A 24,388-nucleotide genomic window follows, 5' to 3' on the forward strand; every position below is an offset into this window, starting at 1 on the left:
CTTGTCAGGGGGCCGCCCGCGTGGAGATGAGCTGCTTTCCTCACAGTGGCCTCCCCTGGGGCCTCAGGAGGGAAAGTCTAACCCTGGAGTGAGAGAGGAAAAGAGGCAATTCTCTCCCTGTCCCTTGTTCCCAATGGTGGTCCCCCCAGAACAAATTTAGCTCTTCTCCCTAAAGCTCCAAGCCACAGGGAGGAGGGGGTGCTCTCCCTGCTCTGAGAGGTGCTCACAGCAGTCTCCATGGGAGAAGCTGGAGGCGGCCACAGGCAGAGAAGACTAGAGCACAGAGAGCATGTTAGAGTGCTGCATGCTTGGTCTGGAAATACTCCCGCCTCTGCTATGGGGCTTCCCGATGGCTCAGGAGGTAAAGAACCCACCTGCAAGGCAAGGAGCCACAAGAAACACGGGTTCGATCCCTGGGTCAGGAAGACCCCCTGGAGGAGGAAATGGCAACCCTCTGTAGTGTTCTTGCCTGGAGAATCCCATGGGCAGAGGAGCCCGGTGGGCTACAGTCCATGGGGTCAGAGAGTCAGAAACGACTGAGCAGAAGCACACGGGCATGGGGACCCCTCCAGTGACCTCCGCCCCGCCAGAGCAGAGTGCAGTGAGGAAGCAGACCCGGCACTGGGCTGCCGTGGCCCCAGGGCTGAACACAGCGCGGGCTCACAGCCCCGCCCTCCTCCTCGTTGACCTCCAGGCCACTGGGACTGACGTGGTCCCAGCCACAGTCCAGCTCCAGGCAGTCATCTTCGTCAACATGCAGCTATCCCAGCAGCAACGTGTGGCTACGGCAGAACAAGAGGCTCGGGCAGGACTGGCCGCGTGTGTTCCTTTCGTTGGAAAATCGCGTCTTCCTCTTGAGGTAGGAATGTCACTGGGTCTGGCCTTGGCTAACACTCTACATCCTGCAGCTCAATCTCCTCTGTTGTGCTTTCTGCAAAGCAAAAGACACACTGGCTGTGAGTTACCACTCAGCTGGGGGTGCTTTCTTGGTGAGAAGAAGGTAACACGGGCATCGATTATCACAAGGCCCGGAGAATTACCTTTGAGCTTGTGTCTTCTCTTCCTTTGGAATTTATAGGCACACTTATTACAAACCCACATGAGGCTGATCAGCAGCGCGGCCACGGCAACGAGAAAAGCAAGGAAGACAGCGACAAAGTGGAGGTCTTCATAGAGGATCTCTACAGGGTGTGTGGGGGGTGGGGGGGGGCAGATAACATCTCTTAATATCAAGTTGGCCTCCCACACACTCCAATTTTCTAGAGGCCCCTGGGGCCCCGGGAGCGTCTCACCTGAGACGTGCAGCACGATGGTGCCAAACCGGCTGCTCCCCAGGCGCTCGGTCACCGTGACGATGTAGGAGCCGGAGTCCCGCACGCCCACGCTGAAGAGCTGGATGGAGCCATTGTCGAAGGTGCACACCCTGTCCTTGTGGCTCTGGGAGATGTTGGCCTGAGTCCCCGGCTTCCACTCCACGATCTTCTGCACTCCCCAGCTGGACGTGTACTTCCATTCGATGGTGGGGATCCCGTGGCAGGAGTAGTCAACCGAGAGCAGGATGTCCTCTTCCACCGTGGCGTTGATGGCTGGCTGGGGAATGTACAGTGATACGCCCTGACCTGTGGGATGGAGCGCTAGACGTGGGGCCACTTACACGGGCTCGCAGGGAAGTCAACTTCCATCCTGCATTCTTTTACTTAGCGAGTATTTATTGAGTGCCTATTACATGGCAGGGGCTTCCCAGGTGGCGCTAGTGGTAAAGAATCCACCTGCCAATGCAGGAGACATAAGAGACATGGGTTCGATCCCTGGATTGGGAAGATCCCCTGGAGGAGGGCATGCCAACTCACTCCAATATTACTGCCTAGAGAGTCCCATGGACAGAGGAGCCTGGTGGGCTACATACGGTCCATAGGGTCGCAAAGAGTTGGACACAACTGAAGCGACTTAGCACACATTACATGTCAGGCTCTCTTCTGGGTTCTGATGGTGACACTACAGAGGTGAATATTATGGACTGAATGTTTATAGTCCCCTTCCCCCCAATTTCTAAGTTGAAGCCCTTCCCCATCCCACCCAGGTGGCTATATTTGGAAGTGGTGTCTCTAAGGAGGAATTAGGGTTAAATGAGGTCGTAAGTGTGGGGCCCTGCTCCAGTAGGATTAGTGGTTTGGCTTTTTTGGGTTTTTCTTGCCACAGCACATGATATATGGAATCTCAGTTCCTCAACTAGGGGTCAAACACACCCCCTATACTGAAAAGTGTGGAATCTTAACCATTGGGCCACCAGGAAAGTCCTTAGGGATTAGTGTCTATAAGAACAGTCTCTCTCTCTCTCATATGGAGAAAGGACCATTTGAGGTCACAGTGAGAAGGCAGATGTCTGCAACCAGGAAGAGAATTCTCCTTGGAAACCAAACCATGCCAGAACCTTGATCTGAGACTTCACAGCCTCCAAACTGTATGAAAATAAATCTGTGTTGCTTAAACTCCCCAATCTGCCATATTTTGTTATGGCATCCCAAGCTAGAACACTGAACAAAACACAAGGTTATCACTCACTATTTCCTAGAGCTTCCATTGTATAAGGGAGACATACAAGAGTTAAATAAACATACAAGATCACTTTATAAGTGCTTTAAAGATAACGAAACAGGTAGGTGGCGATGGAGGTGGTACACAACATTAGGATGGTCAGAGAGAACCCCTCTGTGGAAATGAACTGGAGCCAAGGAACAGAGAGGAAAAGGAGGCAACCATGTGAAGACAAGCATTTCAGGCAGAGAGGGCAACTGAAAGACTGAAGTGAGAGTGAACTGGCACGTCTGAGGGACAGGAGGAAGGCCAGAATGTAGAGTGCAGGGAGCCAGGGGGAGTTCAGGAGGCGAGGCTGGAGGGCTGGGCGGAACTCGGGTCGTGATGTGGGAGTCAGGGTGATGGGAAGCCGTAAGAAGGCTGAGAAGAAAGGTGACATTCTCCACCGAGCTTGAGAAAGCCCACCATGGAGAATGTCTGGAGGTGAGGGAGCCAGTGTGGAGGCAGGAAAAACAGTCAGGCGGCTGCTGCAGCGGCTACAAATGAAGACAGCCTTGAAAAGAGTGAGGGGGTCTGACTTAGGATGTGTGTGGGAGCAAAGGACAGAACCTGCTAATTATAGCTGTGGGGTGGGCAAGGCAAAGAGGCATCAAGCAGAGACGTCTGCGTGAGCTGGCTAGGATGGTAGATGTTATGATACATTTATTAAGTAGGTGCCAGGCACAGGCCCTGTGCTAACTGCTTCACACACCACTGTGTCTTTAAAGCATCACACAACCCCCTGCAATTCTATCCAGGCTGTAACAAACTCCAGCATCAACAGGTTTCACTAGCTGGTTTAAGTTCACCCTGCAAGGCTGAGATTCTCACAAAGGTGGCCAACTCCAAAGCTCAAATATTTAACCTCTATGCTCAAGTCAAAGGTCAGTGGTTGCCAGTGGAGGGCACAGAATGTAACAAACCTGTGCCAGCCCCCTCTCCCCCTCAATCACACACACACAGGACGGCCAGGGCTGGCTGGAGACGGGGTAGGGCAGGATTCGGGCTTGGAGCCCATGCCTGGGTTTCCACCTCCACTTCCTATTTAACCCCTTTACTTGTTGGGTGCCCAGTTGCCTCAGGGCTCCTGCTGTGTGGCTGCAGGTAACCACATCTGTTAATTTTCTCATTGTCCTCTCCTATCCCCAGAACATGGGCTTCCCCGATGGCTCAGGGGTAGAAGAATCTGCCTGGGTAAAGAATCTGCCTGCAATGCGGGAGACACAGGAGATTCAGGTTCTATCCGTGGGTCGGGAAGATCGCCTGGAGTAGGAAACGGCAACCCATTCCAGTATTCTTGCCTAGAGAATCCCATGGACAGAGGAGCCTGGTGGGCTCATGGGGTCCATGGGGTCGCAAAGAGTTGGACACGACTGAAGCAACTTAGTACATGCACACATATCCCCAGAATATCCTATTACCATTCCTCTCCTAAATCTTTGCCAAGTGGCTGGGGATAATCCAATAGGTTCTATGCTGAAAAACTGGGAGGTAATAATGGCTTTTAAGAATTACAGCTGCCAAGTAACAGAAAAATATTTTCTCCTCAACTTCATTTTTAAAAACGTTAAACTCACAGAAAGGTTGAAAGACAAGTATAATTAATATCTATGCACCCTCTACTAAATTCACCAATTAATAACATTTTGCCACATTTGCTTTCTCTCTCTCTGGAAGGAAACAGAGGTTAAGTTTCAGGTCAGCCCTTAGAGGGTAGGAGGTAAGTGCTTTCTTCATCTCAGTACTCCCTGTACGCAGCATAACGCCTGACACCCAGCAATTGGCCAATAAGTGTTTGTTGAATGAGTAAGTGAACGACTAACAATTATGTGAACAAGGAGGTGAGCCTTGTTGAAATGTTCTCATAGAAATGTTGCTGCTTGGGTGGTTCGGCTTCCCTGGTGGTCAGTGGTAAAAAATCTGTCTGCAATGCAGGAAACACGTATTTGATCCCTGAGTCAGGAATATCCCCTGAAGAAGGAAATGGTAACCCACTCCAGTATTCTTGCCTGGAGAATCCCATGGACAGAGAAGCCTGGTGGGCTACAGTCCATGAAGTCACAGAGTCAGACACGACTTAGCAACTAAACAGCAACAACAAACAAAAGTTTCTACACACATAGAAAAAAGTGAAGTGTGTTAGTCGCTCAGTTGTGTCCAACTCTTGTTGGCCCCATAGACTAGAGCCTGCCAGGCTCCTCTCTCCATGAGATTCTCCAGGCAAGAATACTGGAGAGGGTTGCCATTTCCTTCTCCAGGGGATATTCCGGACCCAGGGATCAAACTCAGATCTCCCACGTTGCAGGCAGTTTCTTTACCATCTGAGCCACCAGGGAAGCGCTTTAATAGGGACCTCGGGAACCTCCATTTCGAGCCTTTCAGTTACTTTGGCTCAAGAAACAGCAAAACTGAAAAACAAAAATAGTAAGCCCAAGTTTTTCAGATGCTGACACAGCTGCAAACTGGCCAACAGGTCCTTGTTAGTTTCTGTATTTTCTTTTGATCAGAGAAACCTCCTCCTAATCTGACAAATGAATCAGGCATTTAATTAGGTTTTAGGAACAAAGAGTTCCTCCTCTTCCTGGTACACAGAATTAAGAATAAACTGTCTATGGTAAAGATTAATAGGAAAATTAATAATTCTAAGTGTTTAAAGGCAAACTGTTTGTCAATTGTTTAAAAAGTTGAATTAATGAGTAACCATCCCTGCACCATATGCCAAAATCATTCCAGAACAAGTCCAGAGGAACTGAGTGGCCGGGCCAACATTCAGACCTGGCTCAAATGTTCTACTCAAGGAAGTTATGCAGTAAATCAGATTTCACTTGTAAAATGGATGCCAGGCAGCCATGAACAAGAATGAATTTTGTGTGGACCAAGGAAGATATCTATGACATGGTATTCAGTTAAAAAATAAATTTATAGGCCTTCCCTTTTGGTTCATTGGTTAGGAACCCACCAGCCAACGCAGGGACACAGTTTCATCCCTGATCCGGAAGAGTCTGCATGCCTCAAGGCACCTAAGCCTGAGTACCACAACTACGGAAGCCCGTGTTCTCTCGAGCCTGACCCCACACCAAGAGAAGCCGCAGCGACGAGAAGCCGGCGTGCCACACCTCGAGAGAGCCCGTGTGCATCAGTGAAGGCCCAGCACAGCCAAAAAATGTTCTTTTATATTTGTAAAACAGTACGCTATGATCTGATTTACATATGAGTAAATATGTGCTAATTTGTATATATTCTGTGTAGAAAAATGTTGGAGTAATATATGCTCTATTAATAGGGATTATGCATTAGAGATTGGATGGCAACAGAAAATTTAAGTTATACATTTATATCATTTTGAATTTTCACACTAATTAAATTGACAATTTAAAAATGTTTAAGAAACCTTTTAAAGTTCTCCTGATTAGACCAATCTGGTGAGCAAAGTTTAAAAGTTTACCTTGCTCTTTGTATTTACTCGAATTCTTTATGGAGAGAAGAGAAGAACTAAATTCTACCAATTTCCAAGATAGGAAGAGGTCATGAACTGAGGACATCAGCAGGACAGAAGTCACTGGAACCTGAACCAAGGGGCTTCCTGAAAACCTGACTTCCTAGAGCTGCTGACATCCACTGGAGACCAGTCAAAGAGAAAGTACCAGGCAAGTGCCACCAGCTACCGAGCAGCAGGCTGGAATATAACACTCAGGATTGGTCCTTATTCCTTTTCCTACAAGTAAATTACAGAGGTAGTGCTTCGCTGCCTTTAAAAATTGATTATTTAAGGAGGATATATTCCCTTAAATATATCCTCCTTGTGAGAAAGCCAAGCCAAATCACAATAAAGGATAATACTGTTTAGTATTTGGGCCACAGTTTCAGGAGATAAGAACATGAATTAATGGGGAGATACATATTACCCATTATGGAGGATGCACCTTAATCAGCACAACTCATTTTCACCTCACTTATCTGGAAAGCCACCTATCCAGTCTGTGTGATCATCAGGAGAGGCCCAGGAAAAAGCATCATTGTCACAAGCCTCCTTATCAAGACTGTATGCGGCTAAGGGGCCTCCCCAGTGGCTCAGTGGTAAAGAATCCACCTGCCAATGCAGGACCCATGGGTTTGATCCCTGATCCAGGAAGATCCCACATGCCTTGGAGCAACCAAGTCTGTGTGTCACAACTATTGAGCCTCTGCTCTGGTGTCTGGAGCCACCGAGCCCTTGTGCCTGGAGCCTGCACTCCACAACGACAGAAGCCACTGCCATGAGAAGCCCGTGCAGCAGTGAAGACCCAGCACAACTAAAACTAACTGAATAAAAATAAATAAAATTACATTAAAAAAAAGACTGTATGCAGCTAAACTATGAGTCAGAAAGCCAAGTCTCGGAGTCCTAACTTGGAAGGACTGGAGCAGGGTGCTGGAGTGATGAGTCCCGTCACGGAAGGGTCATTCCAGGTGTGGTGAGGTGTGGTGGAGACACCTGCCGCGGGTGGGTCTACAGGGGCTCACCCTGGGGACCTCCTAGCTGTGAGACCTGCAGGCAGAGCCTTCACTGCTGGAAGCCTCGCTTCCTCTGCTGTGGAATGACTGGAACACCTCCAGAGCAGGGCTGCAAGGATGAGGCAACACAGCACATGCAAGGCCCAGCCGGACTCAGCATGCAGAGCCTGCCCAGGGCCTGCAGCTCCCCCCATCCCCTCCCCATCAGTGGGTCACTGGGCTCGAGTGACCAAGACTCCTGGTTTGCCCAGGGCTGCAAGTTTTCCCAGGTTCAAGAGCTTCAGGGCTAAAATCAGGATAGTCATGGGCAAAACAGGACAGCCGGTCACCCTTTCTGAGATTCACAGAAACACTGAAGAATAAACCAGACAGACAGCAGCTGGTTCCTGAGGCGCTCAGGGGGCTTGACAGTGGGCACAGAGGCAGCTCTAGGTAGGCAGGACAGAGCTCTTCTGCCCTGTGCTCTCTCAGCCGTGCTGAGCTGCGGGATGTGGGCTCCAGATGCAACGCTTCAGTACCCGTGGTGCCGGGCTTCTCTAGCTGAAGCCATGCGCTTAGCCGCCCTGCAGCATGTGGGCCCTCAGTTCATGACCAGGGGTCAAATCCTCATCCCTGGCATTGGGAGGCAGGTTCTCAACCACTGGACCACCGGGTAAGTCCCAAGTCATTCTTCCTTAACCCTCTGTCTTCCAAAGGCATCTCCATAGCTCAGCAATCTCATTGCATCTCCTTTTTAGTGATCGAGCACAGCCCTGCACTCCCCACACCCATCCACAGCAGGGCACTGGTTCGTGGGTGTTGACCGGAGGAAAGTATACCATCATCCCCATTTTAAAGAGGAGGAAAGTCACTGAGGCTAGGTAATTTGTGCAGTATCACAGTTTAAGTGTCAGAGCAGAGATGGAAATCTGGGGTACTCTTCAACTGTCCCGGTAATAAGCCAGGTATTTCCAGGAGCTGGGAAGAGGTAAGACATCATTAAAACTGAGGCTTGAAGACTAAGATTTTGAAAGGGAATAAGGGCAATCCCAGCTGAGAAAACAGCCCACCTAGAGGGGCACGATAGGTGCTTATGTTTGAGGCTTGGTGAATGGGAAGCACAGACGAGCTGTACCACGAGGAATCTGTCACAGGCTGGGATCAACTGCATGTGTTACTGCAGGCAGTGAGGCCCCAGGATGGTGTTCAAGAGGAAGTGTGTGCTCAGTTGCTCATTCATGCCTGACTCTTTGCAGCCCCCTGGACTGTAGCCCACCAGGCTCCTCTGTCCCTGGGATTCTCCAGGCAAGAACACTGGAGCAGGTTGCCACCTCCTCCTCCAGGGGATCTTTCCAACCCAGGAATTGAGTCTGCATCTCTTATTTCTCTTGCACTGGCAGGAAAATTCTTTACCAACTAGTGCCATCTGCATGACATATCTAAACCGGGCTTCAGAAAGGGCAATCTGGCTGCAGAATCCACGATCTTATCATCTATGCACCTCACCTGCACTGCCCTGGGCCCACCACATGTTCCTGTCCTATGCACCTTCAGGAGAACTCATGGCTGGAATCCAGTTGGGAGCACCCTGCAATGCTGAGTGTGGACAGACCTGGGCCCGCCTCTGACCAGGACTGGGGAGACAGCAGTGGGGGTGGGGCAGGAAGTGCATACACGCAGGGCAGAGCTGCCTTGAACAGGTATCTGCTGGGACAACTCATCTCCAGTTCATTTCAGAAATACTAGTGCCCAGTACAGGGCCCAGTGCTTCGTAGTTGCTCACAATATACTCGTAGGAAAGAACAAATAAAGGATAAATAAACACACATGCCCTGCCTCTTGAACTGCTGCCCATTGGGAAAGAACAGGAAAGTGTGGCATTGGACCTGTGCTGAGGAGGCAACAGTTCTGATTGAGGGAGGTCCTGACAAGACTCCTTTTCCTATTAGAGTCAAATAGCTAAGATGAGAAATAGCACAATTTTAAGTTGGAACTAAAATACGCATGTCCCCTTCATTCTTGAAACAAGCAAGCCTGGAGTTTAAGAAATATAGCTTCATGAGGAGCCAACACAGCAACCCCAAATACTGGCTTTCTGGTTTAGATGCCATGAATGGTGTTAATGATTGACATCTACACATAATTTATAGGGTACCTATCCCTCCTGTTAGCTCAGGTAGTAATTCCCCAGCTTGGTGCCTGATTACTCAGAGACCAAAGCTCAGCTCCTCCCTGAGGGAGCTCCTCCCATCCCCTTGACATTGCTATATAATGGCCTTGGGAAGTCACCCAGATGTCAGCCAAGCCCAAACAAAAGAGATGCAAGCTGAGATCAAGGCTGGCAGGCTGCTTTCTTTCAGGTTTCTGTATTTGTACCCCAACTAGAAATATCACCGCAAAACAGCAAGGGCCACCATTTCTAGTTGCAACACTCGTTAAGTACTACCTGTCATATACATTTATCACAGTCCAGTGAAACCTAGGCTGCGAAAGCTGATTGACTTGGCTGCTATCAGACTAGGAACAGTGAGAAAGTTTGATAACATTATGTTGTCAGGAGTGTGTAGAAGTTATACTGAATCATTACTGTGGTGACTATAAGTGGACGTGACCTGCTTGAAGGGCAATATGGTGAAACCTATAGAAATATTAAATAGCACATACCTTTTGACCCAGAAATCCTATTTCTAGGAACTTATCCTACAAGTAGTAAGGGCACAGAGATACAAAGATACAGGTGCAGATACTGTCACTGAGGCATAGTACAGTCAATTGCAGTAGCAGAAGACTGGTGACAACGTGTGTGTTAGCTGGTAAGAAACCAGTAGAGGAAACTGTTTCTTACTCCATAAAGAATGCTTCTGACATTTACTACCAGAACTTAGTGCAGATCCCACAGGTTAAGGGCTCAGTCTCACAAGACTGCTCCCCACTTCAGACACCAATCACAAGTCCAAGTTTCTGTACTTCTGACCGACTGCGTATAAATTGGGGGTTTCCATGGTTTCTCAAGTTTGATAATTTGCTAGAACATCTCACAGAACTCAGGAAGGCACATTACTTACTATGAGCACTTTATTATAAAGGATACAACTCAGGAACAGCCACATGGAAAAGATGCCACAGGGCAAGGTATGTAGGAGGGACGTGGACCTCTCATATATCCTCTCTGGCCACACCACTCTACCAGCATCTACATCTGTTCACCAGCACAGAAGCTCTCCTCTTCCAACTTATTCAGTTAGTGTTTTAGGGGGAGCTCCCATGACATGCTTCTCTGGTGGCTCAGATGGTAAAGCATCTGCCTACAATGCAGGAGAACTGGGTTAGATCCCTGGGTTGGGAAGATCCTCTGGAGAAGGAAATGGCAACCCACTCCAGTATTCTTGCCTGGAAAATCCCATGAACGAAGAGCATGATAGGCTACAGTCCCTGGGGTCACAGAGAGTCAGACATGACTGAGCGACTTTCACTTTCACTTTGACATGAGCATGATTAAATCATTGGCCATTAGTGATTAACTTAATCCCCAGCATTTCTTCCTTCAGGGGTAGGAGCTAAAAGTTCAGGTTTTCCTTTTTTTTTTAAAGTTATTTACAGCTGAGCTGGGTTTTTGTTGCTGCGTGGCTTTTCTCTAGCTGTGGCGAGCGGGGGCTACTCTCTAGTTGTGGAAAGCAGGCTTCTCATCATGGTGGCTTCTCTTGCTGCGGAGCACAGGCTTCAGTAGCTGCAGCACATGGGCTTAGTAGTTGCAGCTTCCAGGCTCTAGAGCACAGGTTCAGTGGTGGTGGCACGTGGGTTTACTTGCTCTGTAGCATGTGGGATCTTTCCAAATCATGGATTGAACCCGTGTCTCCTGCACTGGCAGATAGCTGCTTTACCATTGAGCTACCAGGGAAGCCTTGAAAGTTCCAACTTTCTAATCCCTGCCAACGAGCCCTCATCTTCCAAGAGTCACATCCTTAACAAACAAACAAAGAAAAAAAGCATTCATGACTCTGGAGAATCCAAGGGTCTTAGAAGCTTATATGTCAGGAACCAAAGAATAGACCAAATATGGTAAAAAAAAAAAAAAAAAAAAGGTCCTGGGACTTCCCTGTTGGTCCAGTGGTTAAGACCCTGCACATCCACTGCAGGGGCCATGGGTCTGATCCCTGGTCATGGAAGTAAGATCTTGCATGCCACAAGGTACAGCCAAAAAAAAAAAAGAGAAGTTTCTATCACTGATATCACCCAGGAAATTACTAGGTTTTAGGGAATAAGGAGCAGAAAACAAATACATATTTCTTATTATGTCACAACTGATTAAGTAAATCATCAATATTCATACTTTGGAATATTACACCAGAACTTTAAAAATGAGATATCCTGTAAGCATTGATATTAGATGATCTCAAAAATAATGAAAAAGCACAGAGCAGTACAGTGTGTACAAACTGTTCTATTTGAGTAAACTAATGTATATATGCACATGTGCACACACACAGATATGCACATTTATCCATAACATGCACAAAGTATCTCCCAAGGGTATTCTAAAAATCAGGTGTCTTTGGTTGTCTTCAGGGAAAGGACTGGGTGTCTGGGATGGGAGAAAACTTTACATTTCACTTTATATCCTTCTGAACAGTTAGAATATTTTAGTGAGTATGAGTATTATTTAAATAAAAATAATAAATAAACAAAATGCATGCCAAGATTGGGTCAGAGTCCCAGATTTTTCACATTTGAAAATGTTGGCAATTCACATTTATATTAATACAATTGACAAAGTACTTCACAAGCACTATCTCAACCTGTGAGGCAGGCAGGAGATTAGGGTAAAAGATCCATGCTTTTTGCTTCACAGGTACTTGCTTATTTGATCACTAACTATATGCACTCAACACAGGAGCACCTAAATATAAAGCAAATATGAACAGACATACATGGATAAATTGGCAGTAAATATATATACTTACTTATATATACTTTTATACACACACACACACACACACACACATATATATATATATATATGCTGCTAAGTCACTATAGTCATGTCCCAACTCTGTGCGACCCCATAGAGGGAAGCCCACCAGGCTCCCCCGTCCCTGGGATTCTCCAGGCAAGAACGCTGGAGTGGGTTGCCATTTCCTTCTCCAATGCATGAAAGTGAAAAGTGAAAGGGAAGTCGCTCAGTCGTGTCCGACTCTTAGCAACCCCATGGACTACAGCCCACCAGGCTCCTCCATCCATGGGATTTTCCAGGCAAGAGTACTGGAGTGGGGTGCCGTTGCCTTCTCCGATATATATATATAGACAGTAATACATATAGTAGGGTGCTTTAAAACCCTACTGTAGCAATAGACAGATCATCCAGACAGAAAATCAATAAGGAAACACTGGCTTTAAATGACACATTAGACCAGAGGGACTTAATAGATATATAAATAATATTCCACTTCAAGGCGGCAGAATACACATCTTTTCAAGTGCACACAGAACATTCTCCAGGATAGATCATATGCTAGGCCACAAAACAAGTCTCAGGTAATTTAAGAAAAGTGAAATCCTATCAAGTATCTTTTCTGGTACAACACTATGACACTAGAAATCAACAACGTGAAAAACACTGCAAATATCACAAACACATGAAGGCTAAACAATACATACTAAACAACCAACGGTTCACTGAAGAAATCAAAGGAATCAAAGGAATACCTGGAAACCAAAAAAAAGAAAACATAACGATCCATCTTCTGCGGGTTGCAGCAAGGCAGTTCTAAGAGGGAAGTTTACAGGGATACACACTTACCTCAGGAAACAGAAAAAGAAGTCTCAAATCAACAATGAAACAAAAGAAATCTCAAATCAACAACCTAACCTTGTACCAAAAGGAATTAGAAAAAGAATAACAATTCTCTCCCAAATTAGAAGGAAAAAATCATACAGAACAGAGCAGAAATAGACACTAAAAAAAATAGAAAAAAAAACCCATGAAACTAAGAGCTGGTTCTTTAAAAAGACAAACAAAATTGATAAACCATTAGATAGAGTCATCAAGAAAAAAAAGAGAGGGCCCAAATCAATAAAGTCAAAAATGAAAAAGAAATTACAACTGACACTATAGAAATATAAAGGCTCATAAGAGATTACTACTAACAACTATATACCAACAAAATGGATAATCTAGAAGAAATGGACAAATTCTTAGAAACATACAATCAAGACTGAGACAAGAAGAAATAGAAAATATAAACAGAGCAATTAGCAGTAATGAAGCTGAATTACTAATTTAAAAAGCTCTCAACAAACAGAAGTCCAGAACCAGATGACTTCATAGGTGAATTCTACCAAACATATAAAGAAGAATTAACATCTAGCCTTCTGAAACTATTCCAAAAAACTGCAGATGAACAAAGTCTTCTGAATTTATTCTACTAGGCAAGCACCATCATGATATCAAAGGCAGACAAAGATACCACAGAAAAAGAAAACAGTCCAATATCACTGATAAAGAACACAGACGCAAAATTCCTCAGGAAAAAAACTAGCAAACCAAATCCAACAGTACATTAAAACAATCATACACCACGATCAAGTGTGATTTATCCCAGGGATATAAGAACAGTTCAACATGAGAAAATCAGAATGATATGCCACATTAACAAATTGAAGAATAAAATATGATCATCTTGATAGATGCAGAAAAAGCTTTTGACAAAATTCAACATTCATTTATTATAAAAACTCTCTAGAAAGTGGGCATAGAAGGAACATACCTGATCATAAAAAGGTCATACATACATAAAAAAGGTCATACATGACAAACCCACAAATAAAATCATACTCGATGAAAAACTGAAAGCATTTCCTCTAAGATAAGGAATAAGACAAGGATGTCCACTCTTGCCACTTTGATTCAATATACTATTGTAAGTCCTAGTGACAGCAATCAGAGAAGAAAAAGAAGTAAAAGGAATCCAAATTGGGAAGGATGAAGTAGAACTGTGACTGTTTGCAAAAGATGTGATACTATACATAGAAAATCCTAAAGATTCCACCAAGAAAACTATAGAGCTCATTAATGAATCCGATAAGATTGCACATACAAAATTGATACACAGAAATCTGTTGCAATTCTATACACTAACAACAACCTATCAGAGAAAAATTAAGGAAACAATCCTATCAAGTATCTTTTGATATATATCATGATAAGATGGTCTGAAAGAGCTAATGTTAAAATGTCCATACTATACAAAGCAATCTACATATTCAATGCAATCCCTATCAAAACAATGGAAATTTTCCCAGAACTATAACAAATAATTTTAAAATTGGTTCAGTTCAGTTCAGTTCAGTTGCTCAGTCATGTCTGACTCTTTGTGACCTCATGGACTGCAGCACACCAGGCTTCCCTGTCCATCACCAACTCCTGGAGTTTACTCAAACTCATATCCATTGAGTCGGTGATGCCATCCAACCATCTCATCCTCTGTCATCTCCTTCTCCTCCGGCCTTCAATCTTTCCCAGCATCAGGGTCTCTTCAAATGAACCAGTTCTTCACATCAGGTGGCCAAAGTATTGGAGTTTCAGATTCAACATCAGTCCTTCCAATGAATATTCAGGAGTGATTTCCTTTAGGATAGACTGGTTGGATCTCCCTGCAGTCCAAGGGACTCTCAAGAGTCTTCTCCAACACCACAGCCCAAAATCATCAATTTGTATGAAAACTCAAAAGACCCCAAGAGTCAAAACAACCTTGAGAAAGAGGACCAAAACTGGACGTATCATGCACCCTGATTTTAAACTATACTACAAAGCTACAGTAATCAAAACAAGTGTAGTACTGGCACAAAAATAGACACAAAGATTAACAAAACAGCATCAAGAGCTCAGAAATAAACCCATGCACCTATGGTCAATGAAGAAAAGGCAGTCTCTTAAGTAAACGGTGCTGGAAAAACTGGATAGATACATGTGAAAGAATGAAATTAGAACATTTTCTCACACCATGCACAAAAATAAGCTCAAAATGTATTAAAGACCTAAAGGTAAGACCTGAAACTATAAAACTCCTAAAAGAAAACATAGGCAGAACACTCTGACATAAATTGTAGCAACATTTTTTAAAAATCTGTCTAAGGTAAAAATAAACAAATAAGATCTAATCAAACTTAAAAACTTTTGCATAGCAAAGAAAACCATTGACAAAGTAAAAGGACAACCTACTGAATGGGAGAAAATATCTGCAAATGATATAACCAATAAGGGGTTAATATTCAAAATGTATAAACAGTTCATACAACTCACTATAAAAAGAAAACCCAAAGAATACAATTAAAAAGTATACAGAAGACTTGAATAGACATTTTTCCAGAGAAGACAGGCAGATGGGTAACAGGCCCATGAAAATCAGATGCTCAACACGGCTAATCAGGGAAATGCAAATCAGAACCAAAATGAGCTACCACCTCACACCTGTCAAATGGCCCTCATCAAAAACTACAAATAAATATTGGTGAGATGTGGAGCAAAGGGAACCCTTGTACAGTGTTGGTGGGAATGTCAACTGGTAGAGCCATTATGGAAAACAGCATGGTGGTTCCTCAAAAAACTAAAAATAGAATCACTATATGAACCAGCAATTCCACTCCTGGGTATGCATCGAAAAAAACAATAACACTAATTTGAAAAGATATGTGTACCCCAATGTTCACTGAAGCATTATTTGCAATAGTCAAGATATGAAAGCAACCTAAGTGTCTATCAACAGATGAATGGATAAAGAAGATGTGGTATAAATACACAGTTTATACTGAAAATTACTCAGCCCTGAAAAAGAATGAAAATTTGCCATTTGGGACAACATGGATGAATTTGGAAAGTATTATGCTTAGTGAAATAAGTAAGACAAAGAAAGACAAATTCTGTATGTTATCACTTATATATGGACTCTAAAAAATTAAACCAACTAGTGAATATAACAAAACAGAAATAGACTCACAGATACAGAGAATAAACTAGAGGTTATTGTGGGAAGAAGAAAGTGGGGAGAGGCAAGATGGAGTAGGGGAGGATGAGATACAACTACTATTATGAAATAAATAAGCTACAAGGATATATTGTACGGCACAGGGAATACATCCAATATTTTAAACTATAATTGGAATATAATCTATAAAAGTTTTGAATCAAAATACCTGAAACTAATCAACTATATCTCAATTTAAAAGATAGTCTGTGATCAGAATGTTTTAGAGCAGAATCTTATTAAACCCACAGTACATTTATTCATTAAAAAAAAAAAAAGATGAGGCATGATATGTGTTCAAATTCCCGCCGAGTAGAAGATCAGAGCTGGGACTGGAGCCCAGCCCTCCCTTCACCGCTCCACAGCTTACTCTAGTAAGATGAGGTGCTTGGGCTACAGAGGTGGAGGTTTTCACTCTCTCATTTCCCAACACAGCACATCACTCAGTGTTGGTACAGACTTGGGAGGCAGATGTGACAAGAAGCAGGAGTTTAGGCCTGGGCTTTCTGAGACAGGAGCTGCACCTCACAGTACCTACTGAGCACTTGAAATTAGCCAGTCTGAGATGAGATGTGCTCTAAATGTTAAATGCACACCAGATTTGGGAGACTTTGAAGATTCTGTTTAATGTATTAAGATATGTTAAACAAAATGTAAAATAGATCATTAATAATTTTTGTATTGATTACACGTTGAAATAATATTTTAGACATATTAGGTAAAACAAAATACATTGTTAAAATTAATCATGCCTGTTTCTTTTTTTATTTTTTCTTTCTTTTTTAAGGTAACCACTAGAAAATTTAGAATGATATATGTGGCGTGTGTGTGTGTGTGGCTCACATTATAGTTTTTTTGAATACCACTGGTTTAGACCATCATCCTCCACCCTCTCCAGAAAAATCCACCCTCGTCAACGTGAGCGCTCTATTCCTCCAGAATTTCCTTTTCATTCTTCCAACAAGCAGAAATCTGCTGTGAGGTCCCGGCATCAGCCCCCATGTCTCTAGCACCCTCATCTACAAGAACCTCCTCCCTCTCCTTGGCCAAGATTCTTCAAACTCTAGCAGCCTCTCCCTTTTCATCATCTGTCCCTGAAAACACTCACCCTGGATCAACTGTTCTTCACTTCCTCTCTGCCCAGACCTGAGGCCTGAGCAGTCAACACGGCGGCACAAAGTCCACAGCAGACAGTCTCCAGAGCAACGGAGCACAGTGTACCCTCGAGATGGTCCTCCAGACTGCCTTACTGTACTTCTCAAGTAAATTCACTCATCCTTTCTCTATGATTATTATGAGCAGTTTCCCCCAATCTCTCCAGACCTCCAAATTCCTCCTCATTCCCAGCAGATAAGCTTGTCCATCTGGAACACTGCAGAGCACCCTTTACTGCTTGAAACGCCCTGTGGCTTCTGGGCCATTGTATTCATCTGGGGCTCTTCTCAGTTCCACCTCTGACTGCAGAGTGGAAATGCCGCCCTTCTCTCCAGATGCCCAGAAGGCACAACTGCCTGTGGGGGCAGAAGGTGGCAGAGGAGTACAAGATGCTGGCTGGGGAAGCCCCAGAATCTGAAGACCCCAGTCTTGTTTTGGCCGCGCCATGCCCTATCTGGGCGACTATGCAAATCCCCTCCCTCTCTGAGTCATCCTTTCCTCATTTGTAACTAAGGATCATCATGGCTTGGCTTCAGTGCTTCAGTCTTTTAAAAAGCCCACACGCATGTGAATGAGAGCACTTGAGCACCAGGAACAATCCCAAGGGCACAGAGGAGCTCCCTTTTGTGATTTTTCATCCAGACTTAATCCAGTCTCCTCTCATTCAACAAATATTTGGGAAGGAAGTAAAAGGGTCTAACCCTGATGGAGCACCAACCCAGAGTCACACACACCACACGCAAGTCCACCATTCGCTACTTGGCTAATCAAGTACTCTGCATCCAAACAGTGCCACCCAACCTGTTCTCAGTGCCCCGCAGAGAAGGCCCTGCAAACCCACTTCCCCAGTCACAGGAGGCTGAACCAAGGTGAACCACCTGATCTAATCTAGTTATTATCAATCTGTGAATATCAGACCATTTGGGGAAGTTTTTAAAAAGCCTACCTTGGACTTATGAGTTCAGAATTTTTAGGGGTGAGACCAAAGCCTCTGTGCTTTTTAAAAGTCCCTATGTGATACCAGTGTGCAGCCAAAACTGAAAACCACTGAGCAAATCCACACTAAAGGCTTAGCAGCTGAAATGCAGACCCAATTGGGCATTAACAATGCCTAAACCAAAAGAATGAAGGGCCATTGTGTGAAAAGGAATGCTTGAGACTCCGTGACAGCCTTTCAGCAAGATTTCTGGGGGAAATGGACTCTTTCTGGCATCAGTCAAATTTGATTGTATCCACTCCTATTTCTAGAGATGCTTGGGGTTAGGAAGAAAGAACAGGTGAGCTAAGCAACTTCCTTTGCCTCCTTCACCCCCTGCAACTCTGTAAAGCAAAGTTTCTCAACGTTTGTCTATGGGCTAAGTCTCTTCCGACTCTTTGACTCTTTGCCACTCTATGGTCTGTAGCCTGCTAGACTCCTCTGCCCATGGGATTCTCCAGGCAAGAATACTGGAATGGGCTGCCATTTCCTCCTCCAGGGGATCTTCTCAACTCAAGGATCAAACCTGCATCCCCTGTGGCTCCTGCATTGGCAGGAGTATTCTTTACCACTGAGCCGCCTCCGCCTGGGATGTCTGAATGAAGTTTAAGGGAGGCAATACATATAAGGAGTTTATCAGAGTTTCTAACATTTGGTGACCATTCAACAATATTAAAGTGAATATTTTTTTCTTTACAGATAATTTCTCTTTTATTGAAGAGAATTCTTTGAAGATGCACTGACTTGCTTATTGAGGTGGTGAGTTCCCCATCCTCAGGGGTATGTAAGCAGAAGTTGGAGTTGTACCAGGGACTGAAGCAGTAAAGCTGGCTGGGAGCTGAAGTGTTGAGTGAAGGAGGCTCATTCTTTCAGCTCAAATTGCATAACAGGTTTAGAACTTGAATCAGCATTTGTAAATCTGTGATTCACTTGCAGAAGTGTGGCAAGAGTTGGGTGACCTGAATTTCCTCCCTGTGGAATTCCTTCTGGAATCTTTTTAACTTAAGCAAGAGCCATCCTTGCTGGAAAGCTGAACGCTTTTCGGGACAGCCACAGGCTACAGTCATATCGCTGCTGTGTTTCTCCTTGGAGGTTAAGAAAGCCAGGTATGGCGGAGATGGTTGCCTGCCCCTGCCCAGTCTTAAGAGAGTGAGGTGCCCCTGGGTTTACCCTCTGCAGAGCTGGGCTGCAGGACTTACGGTGAGCCTGGGAAACTGGGAGGGAGGTGCCTCCTCGGACACTTCTGTGGAAACGTGTGTGCAACAGGAGCATGAAGGCAGAGATGAGGCTCTGACCTCTAACAGTTCTTCTGGGAGGACTTCCCAGGATGCCTGAAGGCACTTGGGAGACGGGTGCAGAGTGAGCAAAAGACAATTCAGACGCACGAGTGACTGGGGACCGCGGTGAGAGTACACAGCTTCTCCTTCAGTGAGACTGAGGGCCAGCCCCTCTCCAGCCCAGTTCAGTTCAGTTCAGTTGTCACTCAGTCGTGTCCGACTCTTTGCGACCCCATGAATTGCAGCACGCCAGGCCTCCCTGTCCATCACCAACTCCTGGAGTTCACCCAGACTCACGTCCATCAGGTCCTTAAACATCACTTCTTCCAGGGAGCCTTCTAAAGTCCCTCAACACCAGGGTGCCCCAGCTCTGGATTCCCAGAGCTCCATGTTCCTCTCTATCAACTTAACCCAGTCCGCTGTAATTTCTCTTTTTTTTTTCTTTTGGCCGTGTCACATGGCACGCAGACCTTCCCGGTTCAGGGATCCATCCCGCGCCCCCTGCAGTGGAAGTGCAGTCTCAATCACTGGGCCTCAATCACAGGGAAATCCCCCTCTGTAATTCCTCTTGATTAATGGTCCATCCTCCTAGATCAATTGTCAGCTATGAACCCAGGGGGCTAGTCTACCTTGTTTTCCATGGGATCCCCAAGGCCAGGCACAGTACCTGGCACTGTGGGCTTCCCATAAACACATGATGAGAGAATGAAGGTCTTTAGGCAAGTCCCTCAATCTCTCTGAGCCTTAGTTTCCCCATCTATAAAATGGGGACTCATAGTCCCCATTGGCAAGATTACTATGAAGAGGGCTTCCCAGGTGGCATTAGTGGTAAAGAACTTGCCTGCCTATGCAGAAGACATAAGAGACACAGGTTCAATCCCTGGGTTGGGAAGATCCCCTGGAGGAGGGCACGGCAACCCACTCCAGTATTCTTGCCTGGAGAATCCCCATGGACAGAGGAGACTGGTGGGCTATACAGTCAATGGGGTCACAAAGAGTCAGACATGACTGAAGTGACTTAGCATGCATGCACGCATGCATGGAAGGCAGCAGTTAATGTGCTTGGCACAAAGCATTTGACCGATAAACAGTCACAGGTATCATTGTCTCATTGTCAAAAAACAATTGTAAACACTTGGGAGGTACTGGCTTTTCTTTTCTTTGTTGGCTGGAGAATATTGTTAGTAATCTCTCTAAAGCCACCTAGCTGTGTCTCCTCTGAAAGACCCAAGAAACCTGGCCTCATCCTCCTTTTCCTGCCCCATCACCCAAGACTAGTCACCTCTCCCCACTTGCTGTTGCACAGACTGTGGCCCACTCCCCGCTGCGGCCTTTCCTCTGTAGCTCGGCTCACATCACCCTCCCCATTCTCAGGTTTCTGCTCACTGGAAGGGTCCATCCTGAATGTCCCCTCCTCTGCCAGGCTCAATCAGCGTGCACAGTGCAGCTCCCAGGGGGCTTTCCACTCAGGCTGGGGGAGGGAGTGCCCATTTCCCGGCTGGAAGGAGCAGGCGAGCACACAGTCCAGTCCGGATTGCCGGCACCCCTGCAGGGTACGACGTGATGGACGGTTCACTCAGACTGAGGTGCTCGAGCTGAGCTGACAGTCTACCTGCATAAAGGAACCAGTTCTTGTTGAAGGACCCCTGGCCGCCCATCCCAGAGCATGTGGAGGGCTTGCTTGATGGTGAGAGGAGAGAGAGGGTCTGGTGCCCCGTTTCTGGGCACTGGCTTTCAAAAGGAATGTGCCCCAGCTCCACAGTGAGCCTGGGCTGGGAACCCTGCCACAGGGCTGACGGCATGCTGCGGAGAGCCCCATGGGGTCCCCGGCAGGGTCTGCTGCGGAGGACTCACATCTCCCTCCTGACCCCCGGTGCTGCTGTAAGTCTATCAGAGGAACTACTCTGGCACCTAAGATCCAAGACTTTCCCAATCCCATTTCTCTAGACAATTTATCAGATTGAATATGAAGAAACTGACCAGGGCTGAAAAACCTGATTTAACTAAGGCACTGCCAGTGGCTACTGGCCCCAAGGGCAAGAAGACGGTGCTGCCGTGTCTGTGCTCATTATTCCTGTTGCTCAGAACCTACTCCTCCCTCCTCTCCTGGCTTCCTCCTACTATGACTTCAAGGCTGCTGGTTCAAGAAGCCTCCTTCCAGCCCTCAGCTGAATGCCTCTCTCATACTCCCCGAGCATCTGACCACCAATCGTTCGGGTGGGACCTGACCCTGCCCGCCGGGTCACGTGATCCCCACTGCAGGGACCGTGCTTGGTGTCCCTGGCCCCTGGCACAATGCCCCTTCCTCACTAGGTGCTCAGGAACCATTTACTAAACCAAACCAAACTTCAAAGAGAAACATTCTTGTCTCCTGACCTAAGCCTAGTGGCAGAATGTCCGTGGGTTTGTCAGGATTAAACTACCAGTAAGGGAGAAGCGTTCCAGAAAAACATCTATTTCTGCTTTATTGACTATGCCAAAGCCTTTGACTGTGTGGATCACAATAAACTGTGGAAAATTCTGAAAGAAATGGGAATACCAGACCACCTGATCTGCCTCTTGAGAAATTTGTATGCAGGTCAGGAAGCAACAGTTAGAACTGGACATGGAACAACAGACTGGTTCCAAATAGGAAAAGGAGTACGTCAAGGCTGTATACTGTCACCCTGCTTATTTAACTTATATGCAGAGTACATCATGAGAAACGCTGGACTGGAAGAAACACAAGCTGGAATCAAGATTGCCAGGAGAAATATCAATAACCTCAGATATGCAGATGACACCACCCTTATGGCAGAAAGTGAAGAGGAACTCAAAAGCCTCTTGATGAAAGTGAAAGTGGAGAGTGAAAAAGTTGGCTTAAAGCTCAACATTCAGAAAGCGAAGATCATGGCATCTGGTCCCATCACTTCATGGGAAATAGATGGGGAAACAGTGGAAAGTGTCAGACTTTATTTTTCTGGGCTCCAAAATCACTGCAGATGGTGACTGCAGCCATGAAATTAAAAGACGCTTACTCCTTGGAAGGAAAGTTATGACCAACCTAGATAGCATATTCAAAAGCAGAGACGTTACTTTGCCAACAAAGGTTTGTCTAGTCAAGGCTATGGTTTTTCCTGTGGTCATGTATGGATGTGAGAGTTGGACTGTGAAGAAGGCTGAGTGCTGAAGAATTGATGCTTTTGAACTGTGGTGTTGGAGAAGACTCTTGAGAGTCCCTTGGACTGCAAGGAGATCCAACCAGTCCATTTTGAAGGATATCAGCCCTGGGATTTCTTTGGAAGGAATGATGCTAAAGCTGAAACTCTAGTACTTTGGCCACCTCATGTGAAGAGTTGACTCATTGGAAAAGACTCTGATGCTGGGAGGGATTGGGGGCAGGAGGAGAAGGGGACGACAAAGGATGAGATGGCTGGATGGTATCACTCACTCGATGGATGTGAGTCTGGGTGAACTCCAGGAGTTGGTGATGGACAGGGAGGCCTGGTATGCTGCAATTCATGGGGTTGCAAAGAGTCGGACACGACTGAGCAACTGAACTGAACTGAACTGAACTGAAGGGAGAAGCGAGACTCTCCTGCACACAGTGGTAGACGTTCTGAGAATGGACGATGGGAGAGAGGCGCACACTTCCTGCCAGCCTGTTTCTTTGAGACAAGAAGGAGGGGCATAGCTGTCTGTAGGTCTTACAAGCCTTCCAAGAGGTTCTTATGTGCAGCCCCGATTGAGAACCACGAACCCACCCTCCTGGCCCCGTGCGCTCAGAGAAGGAAGGTGACAGGGCTTGCCGCCAGCACTGGGACCAGACCTCGGGCCCTATCCTTCCCAGTGGGGGACTTACGGGATGCCCCAGAGCTGTGGGGTTCCTCTGGGGTCCAGATGGTATCAGCCTGAGCTGCCCCCAGGGATGTGCCTCTGCAGAGGCAGGCCATTGAGCTTCCTGGACCACGGTGAGCAGCAGGAATATTCTGTGCTCACTTGATGGTCTGGCGTGTCCCTTTAGGGCTGACTGGTGCCTTCCCAGCCTGGCAAACCAGTTACAGAAGAAAATCATTGCCCAACGTTGTACTTGCCAACTGTGCCTCTCTCCTATTCCCATTTCTGCCGGATAGATAAATACTTTCTTAACCCAAGCCTGTGTTCTAGGAAAAACCCAGGTGCAGGCAGAAGAGGGTCCTGAGAGCACAGGCTAAGGGGGTGCAGAGTCAGTGGGTGTCGGATGGGGGACCAGTTAAATCCCCAGTAAGTGCTTGCTGAGGCAACACCCTTACTGCTTCTGTCACTTAGCATGCCCAGACCGTGTCAGGCTCCATGAGGATCTGTCCTCCTAGCTTCCTCCATACCTGCTGTATGCCTGGAGCTCTCTTCTCCACCCCGTCCTGCTGTATGCACTTGCTTATCCTTCAAGACTCAACCTCAGCTTCTCCATCCCACCCTCCACGGAGGAGGACGCTTCCTGCTGACCGTGACCGATAGAAGCAACACACGTTCTTTTGGGAAGAACTCAATTTCAGTCCAGGCCACAGAGATTACAGCAAAGCTACTGATTTATAATATGCACCATGAGTTTAGATACATCAGAATACTAAAAGGAAAAAAAGCCTGAGAGCAGATGGAAAAAATAAGTGGCCTGAAGCCCTGGGGACAATGGAAAAAGGAAGTCTCCTGACTGCAGCCCTTTCCCAGCCCAGCACAGCGTGGCCTCAGGACTCTGTTGGAAACCAGGGATGAAACCATTAGGGTGACTTTCTGGTGATGCTGCCCCTCCCTCAATAACTTCAGTGTAAGTCCCAGGCATTTCTGAGCACCACCCCCAGGGGAGGCGTGAGGAGAGGGCACCCGTCAGCCTGGCTTGCCCTCCACACGATGTCACATCAGCAGCGCCACATTCACCCCATATCAGGGCTCTGCTC

The 24,388-nt window shown here is 46.2% G+C and overlaps 1 protein-coding gene across 1 annotated transcript in view; it reads right to left on the minus strand.

The window, feature by feature from the left end:
• Positions 1 to 465: 465 nt before the first annotated feature.
• The window catches only part of VSTM5 (V-set and transmembrane domain containing 5), a 29,047-nt gene continuing 5,124 nt past the window's right edge, over positions 466 to 24,388 (minus strand). Inside the window, exons 2-4 of the mRNA XM_027531723.1 lie at positions 1,293 to 1,619; positions 1,041 to 1,181; positions 466 to 931 (exon numbers count right to left, since the gene is read on the minus strand). Coding sequence (XP_027387524.1) covers positions 888 to 931; positions 1,041 to 1,181; positions 1,293 to 1,619 — 512 coding nt within the window. The 3' untranslated portion in view covers positions 466 to 887. The remainder of the gene's footprint in view (positions 932 to 1,040; positions 1,182 to 1,292; positions 1,620 to 24,388) is intronic.

This window comes from Bos indicus x Bos taurus, chromosome 29 (assembly GCF_003369695.1).
Source record: "Bos indicus x Bos taurus breed Angus x Brahman F1 hybrid chromosome 29, Bos_hybrid_MaternalHap_v2.0, whole genome shotgun sequence".
NCBI classification, from domain to species: domain Eukaryota; kingdom Metazoa; phylum Chordata; class Mammalia; order Artiodactyla; family Bovidae; genus Bos; species Bos indicus x Bos taurus.